This window comes from Chinchilla lanigera, unplaced genomic scaffold (assembly GCF_000276665.1).
Source record: "Chinchilla lanigera isolate Chin_1 unplaced genomic scaffold, ChiLan1.0 scaffold00034, whole genome shotgun sequence".
Classification (NCBI taxonomy): Eukaryota; Metazoa; Chordata; class Mammalia; order Rodentia; family Chinchillidae; genus Chinchilla; species Chinchilla lanigera.
In genome coordinates, this window is record NW_004955435.1 from 11,591,644 (window position 1) to 11,600,006 (window position 8,363).

General features: G+C 41.6%; 1 protein-coding gene across 1 annotated transcript in view; it reads right to left on the reverse strand.

Annotated features, from left to right (window-relative positions):
* Vav3 (vav 3 guanine nucleotide exchange factor) overlaps positions 1–7,400 on the reverse strand; it is a 272,134-nt gene extending 264,734 nt beyond the window's left edge. Inside the window, exon 1 of the mRNA XM_013516527.1 lies at positions 7,283–7,400. Within this exon, the coding sequence (XP_013371981.1) occupies positions 7,283–7,342 (60 nt within the window). The 5' untranslated portion in view covers positions 7,343–7,400. The remainder of the gene's footprint in view (positions 1–7,282) is intronic.
* Between the last annotated feature and the right edge of the window lie 963 nt (positions 7,401–8,363).

Genomic DNA, 8,363 nt, shown 5'->3' on the forward strand with positions numbered 1-8,363 from the left:
GTACCACTGGGAGAGATTTCTCACGAGTGGGAAAGCCGGGGAAACAGCTACAAGGACACAAATCTCCATCCGTTGTCAAGTAGTGCTGCATTGGGATGCAAGTAGAGATCTGAAGGATGAGACTCCCAGCAACCTCAAGGACTAAAAACAGGGAATGAAGATGTGATGAGTAATCAGTCATTCAGATACAAAATTCTGGGAGGCCAGCCTGTCCTAACAGCACAGGCTGGGCAGGGAGAAGTCCTTCTGCCCCTACGCACACACCCTGAGCCCTACATGTCAGGTTGGAAAGAAGAAAACGTACACGTTGTAGGAGGCAGCCACAGTAAACAGTCTCATGAGACAGAATATGAGGGAAGCAGGGGCAGGGGCAGAAATGCGAGCTCACAGTGTAAAGACAGCTTCATTGCAGCAGGTCTCTGCTAACAAGCTGCAGGAGGGGAAAGCACCAACACGTCGTGGTGTAGACAAGATCAACAACTGGGAATTTCCATTACATGAACCATTTAAAAACCCTTTATAATGTTAAATTAGCCATGTACCCCTTGGTTTTCACAGCAAGCTCAAATTTATTTTTAGGTGGAAATGTATTTAAGGTGTTAAAGGATCAAACCACCCCCTCCCTACCCGGAACCTACGCTGATGTAGCAGCTAATTTGGTCCACATCCTGGAAAGAAAAAACACTTACTGAGTTTAAGGGCATCAACCACTTTCAGGGAAAGTTGCATTACAGATTTCCCAACTGAAACGCCTATGCAAAAAAATCAAATGGAACAATCTTATCGTAAAAGCCAAGGACAACATCAGGTACAAGCAACCATTTGTATGCACACATACATATACACACACACCTGTTATAATTTTCATAATAATCTGATCCACAAAGGATCGAGCCAAATAAACAGGTTCAAGATGGTGCCACTAGAATCTTCTTTTTGACCTTACAGTGTCCACACTTGGAACTCTGAATGACCTTTATCTACCCAAATTCCAGGCTCCAGGCTAGAACTACATTCATTTTCTCAATCATTTCTTAAGCAATTATCTATGCATTTTACAGAAGTTCGCCCTATTTCCACAATAATCTCATACGTTAAGCATCACTATCCCACTCACAGACAAAGAAGTATGGAGTAAGGTGGTGATGCTCACTCCAGATCGATTCAGCAGATAAATTCCAGCCTCTTGTGTAGAAGGAGCAAAGACTGTCAAGCACACAGTCAGTGGCAAGTGAAAGCAGCTGCATTTATTGAAGATCATCGGAAGATGTGTTCGGGGCAAGTTCCCGCCAACAAAAAACATGGCATGAACAGAAAAGCAGTGCCAGGATGATGGGAAAGTAAAAAGTATTGCACATAGATAAATCCAGCTTTTGAAATTTAAAGGATGTGCACCCCTGTCCGGGTGCCTCCCATTAGGTCTTTGGGTTAAGATATACAGAAGTGGTTGACAGTGTGCTGAACCATCTCAGGGGCTTTCAACATGCATGCCTGCCCCAGAATGCACTCTGATCTTAACTCTATGTATGAGATGTAGTGCATGTTTATGAAACCTTAATAAGGTTCAAGCAGGGGGGCTGGGGATTTAGCTCAGTGGCAAAAGCGCCTGCCTGGCAAGCGCAAGGTCGTGAGTTCGGTTCCCGGTACCGGAGAAAAACCAAAAAAATAAAAAATAAAAAAAAAATAAGGTTCAAGCAGGGAAAAAGTGACTGAAGATCAAGCCTGGAGATCCAAAGCACTTGAGCTTTCTTGCCTAGGGCTTCAAAGATTTCCGTGGGTCTTTGTAATTTTATTTTCTACCTCTCTGTTACAGTAAGTGTTGGCAAGAGAACAGATTTAATGCGGGCACAGAAATTTAAAAGAGCAGCTCACAATATTTGCCCACAGAGTCAAACGTAGAACAGTGCGAGAGATCTGTCCGCACTCTAGAGATCTGAGGAATCCAAAGGGTCTGCAATGTAAAGTCCAAGGGTTGGTGCCGGGGGCTAGAGAGTCTGCCTGGGCATGCTGAAAGGCGGTGCTGGAGGCTAGAAGAATCTGTGCAGAGAACCAGGAGACAACGCCCAAGGCAAAGGCCAAGACTAGAGATCTTCCCTGAGAGAACAACAGCCATCCTTGGCAAAGGCAGAGCTCAGCCAAGCTGAAGCTTCTCCAAGGGCATCAGTATAAAATCCTCCCCTCCTGTTCTCCTTTTAAACCAGAACCACGCTAAGTCAACGCAGCTGGGCATTCCCCACTCACCTCAAACATCCATTAACCAAGCACCACACTCTTCGGACACTAGGAGGCGGAATGGCCCTAGCGTGTTGCCCAAACTCAAGCGGGTAGAGGAAAGTGTCTTCCTTAGCCCCACGGTTCTGCCAGTACTAGTAAGATGACAACTCTGAGGTCACACAGAATCCTGCGGGGTTTTCTAACTTCTAAGAAGAATAACTTGTCCAAATCAGTGACTACTTCTTGGCCTTATTCAACTCCAGGTGAAAGACCCAGAGGGCCTTATAATTCCTTTTTATCCTGTGGTTTTAGTCATTTTCATTCTGTTTGGCCCAAATAAACAGAGAGCTGAGCGGCTCGGTAGGCGGCAAGTCCCCAGTCTGACAAGGCACAATAGCCTATTTTCTTCATCTCTATAGAGCAGAGACGGATATGTGAAGGACGCCCAAGGACTGAGAATCGTTCAAGCCTAAAGACCTACGACATTCCATGAATCAATGTTAAGAAAAAGAAAACATTTAAGATGGAACTGTACTTTGAAGTGATCAGATACTGCAAAACAAGTGAGTTCTAGAACTGTGTCTTCATACCTCCTCTTCATTAAGTGACAGCAGACTAAAAACTAATAGTCTCCACGTTACATGGAATTTGAAAAATAAAAGCAAAAGCATCTCTACATACCTACAATCATCTTACCAATGCAACAGAGGGATTCCCTTAGAATTCTCTCATTCTTGGTTGACAAAACTAACAAAATATGGCTCAAAGAATTAAACAGACAAATGCCTTGGATCATGTCATGGAAAAAATCCACAGATGTATGTATTTAGCTTTGGGAACAGTGTGACTTGGCCTCATACGATGTCACCAGGCTCCTCTTCCACTCTAATCCCTCTGAACTGCGCCCACTTTGAAGCTGCGTGCGCTTGCCCAGATTGTAGCGCTCCTCCATGCCTCCCGGACGCACATCCGCACACTTACAAAGCAGAAGGGAGTGAATCAAAACTGCTCCTGCAAATGGATCAGTACATCCTTTTGTTTCCAGCTGAGCAGCTCAGCCCACCTCCATACCCAGCACTACGGCAAAAGGCACGGGAGGTGCTAACTGATCAAACCACACCAACAGCAAGCCTGACACAGGGAAAGGGGTGTTTTCTCAAAGGAGATGCAAAGTCACAGAGGCTAGAGAAAAGATGACTTTGTGGAATAAAACAGATCAATGACGGAAATTTTTTGTCTCAGTCTCACACCTCCAACATTATTAATTCTTGACTTTAACTCAAAATTCAATCCTGTTTACCAGTGAATCTCAAACTCATTAAAAAAAACAGTGGAAATGCTAACAGGATGTAAGTAGCTAATGTTTACTGAGTCCTGATCTTGGACCTAGACACTTGGTTAAGAACTCTACATATATTATTTTATTTAATATTCACCAGACCTCGATTTATAGATGAGGAAAACTGAGGCTCAGCAAGGTTAAATTATCTACCTAAGATCACAGACTGGTAAGGAACACACCAGAATTCAATCTGAGGACTCACACTGAATGTTAACCAACATATTACTCAATGGCTGTCAGTATTCTTACCTGTATCCCTGACCCATCCCTAAATTGATATTCTGAACCTGAATCCTCTTGACAGTGCCTGTCCTGCTTAAAACTGTAAAACTGACCTACGGCCATGTAAATCTTCTGAGGCTGTTTTTGACTATTTTTGGCAAGGTGTGATTCTCTTTGCTTCAAGAAAGCACATCACTTTACATGGGCAAGGTGCTTTATAATTCTTGAAACACTTCCACGAAGTCTGTGGGAAACGGGAAGCAGAGGAGCAAGCTGATTGCAGTTGCTCATCTGGACAGCAGCAGCAGCCTGATTGCGATGACTTGCTAGAGATGATCCCATTAAAGAAAATTCGATGTGCTTCTGCACTGTGAATGTTCCAACAGATGGCTCAGGAGGGAACATTCCCAAACAGAAAGAATGTTCACCAAAAAGCAACAATCACAGAGGAACAAAATTGATCGCATGCAGCATGAAGGTGAGCAAATTTACAGTTACTATTGTGAGGTCAAAAAGTAATTCAGCCATTAATTTCTAATACTACTCAGATTATTTGGAGGAGGGGCAGACTTTTTTTAATTGCATTTCTTAAGCAAAGAAGCTAATGAAATTTACTCATTGTTGCCACCAGAAAGCCAGAAAATGATTCAACTTTTTTAAAAGAAAGCAAATGATTTTTCTAAGTAGAAGCCCCAATCCAGAGGGGAAGAGCAAGGATACTTAAGAGGGCATGCACGCTCCCCCACAAGGAAGCAGGGATGTGGCGCTGCAGTCCCAGCCACGTACTCCTTCTTCCTCTTATTCGTTATTCAGCAACCAGGAGCAGCTGAGTCATTTTTAACCTCAAGGACTGTAATGATTCCCAAATAAATTCAAGTTACGAACCTCCTTTCTCATCACTGTGTAACTAAAAAATGTACACATTCTAATTTTTGTTCACGTTGCTTGAGTGTGATGTGAATGAGCACGGAAGGAAGAGCTCCGTTCTAGAAATTATAGGGAATTCTCAAAGTCAAAATTATCACAAACCCTTTTAGAGTGCTCTTCACTATATAAAAGAAAAAGTATCATTCATTTGTGGTGACTAACATTTTTTCCAGAATTTTCTAAATTGCCAAAAGAAAAGAAATTCATGTCAGGCTTATGATTCAAAACAGATTTCCTAAACTCAAACTATAAGTAGAGCTTGGAAGATCAAAGAGCAGAACACATTAAGGTAGGGAAAGGTTAGGAAGACATAGCTAAAATCTGACAGCATGTGCATAGGCGAAACTCTGTGAAACATTTGTCCAGTTAGAGATATTCACTTTAACCACAATTATACTACTAACTTATGCAATATCCTAAATCTTTCCTTTCCTTCAACAGGTAAAATGTACTGAGATCCAAAGTAACAGGTCGCTTGTGTTCTTCAATTTTGCAAATTCCTCACCTTTCTCCTGTAAATTCAACCTTTTCCCTGGCCATCCACAAAGCAGTGAGACCCAAAATGCAGACAGCACACGAGAACAGTCAGAATAGCCAAGCTCCAGAGCCTGTCCCTACTCCCGAGCGAGGCGTCTGTACGTCACCAGCTAACCTCCTGGAAGCTCACTTTCTTTATCTGAACAAGGCTTGCTATCTTCACAGCACTACTACAAGCATCAAAGGAGGTCAGTTGTATTAATCACTTTGGAAACACCAGAAAGACTTCTGTAACAGTATCAGGTACTGTGATTGCAATATATTCCCAGGCAAAAAGATGCTGAATATACATGAATTCTAGGTTCATTATTTGTATGAATTGAGACACATAATTTCCCAGTCTTTATAGGCACCATTTCTTTCAAACCTGAATGAAAAATGAATAGCTCCTTAATGAGCTTTACAAAGTCATCTTTTTCATGTCCCCAAAAGAGGCAAAAATTAAAGATTTTTCAATGGGCTTACAGAAAGAAAAAGTCAAAGAAGAATACAAACAGAAATATCTCTGGCATTTTTCAAGGCCAAAAGCTTGCATTACAGAAGCATTCACCTCACCTGGACTTCTATTTGATCTCTGTCTACCCGGCTGCATTGTAGGGTCATAAACAAATGTAGGGCCATAAGCATTTCCCCGCTAAGGGCCTGGCTTCCAGTTCCTGCGCTTCCTATCGTATTTTATCCTCAATCATTTTTATTTGGGCCTCAAGACAGTTAAATCACAGTGCTTCAATCTTCCCACACAGAATAGTTCTCCCACCTTTGATGTTTTCTAGCATCAAATATCTTATGCTTCTTTCTCAAGTTTGTGCTATTTATTCCCATTGATCAATTCATCACTCAGCTTTTATTTTATAACCAAAATATTACATCTTGGAAATCAAAGTATCATTCTTAGCCTTTTGGCAAGATACTAGCACCTGAATTAAAGCATAAAAGTAAACTTCTAAATGTCATTTAGTTTTTTTTTTTTCTTCTTACGTGCTAATTTCATAATGCAGTTATGTGAGCAAGGACTAAAGTAATGTCACGACTAAAGTAAAGTAATGACTCTTTTATGGTTACTTCCTTGCCAGGAGTTTAACATTACGCCAAATCACTTCATAATAAATGTAACTTTTGAAAGAATGTTTCTTTCACCAGTATCTTAATATATACATGCATTTAGCATACACAAGCAATAACAGTAAATATTAAAACAATTTCTATATGAAAAGTATCACTAAAGTCTAACAAATATCTGATGAAAACCAAGCAACAGGAATTACTCAAATCTGTGGCTAGTGATGCAGCTGAGTGCTGGAGTCCTTGCCTAGCATGTACAAGGCCCTGCCTTAATCCCCAGCACAGACAGAAGGAGGGAGGGAGGGAGAGAGGGAGGAAAAAAAGGAGGGATCTCAAATATTTCAGCAATTTATGTCTTCTTGAAGTCACTGCCCCAAGTGTCGAAGAGCAACAGAAAATCCTTAACTTCCAAATATTAGATGCCTTCCAAATATAGAGAAACATGGTGTGGAAGAATGTTGATCCTCACATTTGAGTGCAGATAAACTATCTAAAGGATGGATAATGCTTTTCTTAACCTTAAGGTAACCAGCAGAAAAAATTACCTCTGCATAGATTACCTCCATACTGCTTTAAATTAGAAAGCAATTTTAAATTCATTTGTGCTGTGCATGGTGGTACACACCTATAATCTCAGCACTCAGGAGGCTGAGGCAGGAGGACCACTGCCAGTTCAAGACCAGCCTGGGCTACAAAGTGAGCTCAAGGCCAGCCTGAACTGCAGAGCAAGACCCTGTCTGAAAAAAGACAGTTAAAACTAATTATCTAAATAAATAAATAAATAAATTCATTTTTAAAGTTGTTGCTAGTTGTTATTACTCTTTTGCATGTTGTTTTTTGTCTGCTAAGCCACCTATAGATAAAATTGGATTAAAGCATGTAGATGTATAGACCACTTAAGTTATATACCCTACTTTAAGACTTAAAACAACTTACACATTTGTGAATAAAAGTAATATGAAAAGAAACTTCAGTTACCTTCCCAAAGTCACGCACATCAAACAGGTCAAAGGCCTCAAAGAGTTCACTTTTCTTCATTCCAAATGTCTCACAACAGGCCGTGAGAAATGTCCGTATGTTCTTCAAACAGAGAAACTGAGGAACAGAAAACAGCTATCAGTATATAGAAAATCATTTTGAAGGCCACTTATTTTCAGTCACACTGACTTACCATAAAAAATGATCAGGAAGAATCCATCCACTTGTGAAGTTGCTGTTCAACTACTCTCTGGCAGTACCAACCACCCACATTGTCCGACACTTACACTCAAATACAAAGACAGTCAAGAACAAACACAACAAACACAAAAAGTAACTTTCCTATGTTCATAAGATAAAAACTGAAATGGAGAAAAATAAAGCTAAGAGAAGGCATCAGGAGAACTGGTGAGGCTACGGTAGGAGGAGCTTAATCAGGCTGGTTAGAAAAGCACCATCTGAGATGGCAGAGCACAGATTTGAGGTCCTGGGAGAGCAAGCCATCCAAAACGACAGACAGAGCATCTCAGCCAAAAGAGCACCCTCTGGCAAGGCCCTGAGATGGCAGCATCTGAGTATGTCTGAGAAGAAAGCCAGAGCAGAATGAAGGATGGGGAGACAGGAGTAATCTCCCGAAGTAATGGGGGCAGAGGATGAGTACTTGTCTAGACAGCTTTTAGTCTGACCAATATGGAAAGTGATTGGAGGCTTTGGGCCAGACAAGGGACGAAATCTAATGTTCTTAAAGAGTTTCCCAGGCAGCCGTGTTGAATACGCATCGAAGTAGCTCAAGGCAAGGATGAGGCACCACAAAAAAGAGGCGATTGCAATCATCCAGGTGAAAGACAACTGTGGGAGGACCAGGTGCTACAGTCTGACTGTATTAAATCTGAGATGCCCATCAGTCCACCAGTGTGCTGGAGGACCAGGAACCGGCTACCAACTAGTGAGAGGTGTGAACTGCAAACAAAACACTGGAAGTCTTGCAAGTATTCAAACATCTGAAACGACTTTGGGAAAGGGAAGAGAGGACCCAGGACCAGGAAATCTTAGGAGAGGAGGAAAATAGGAAGAGCCTACC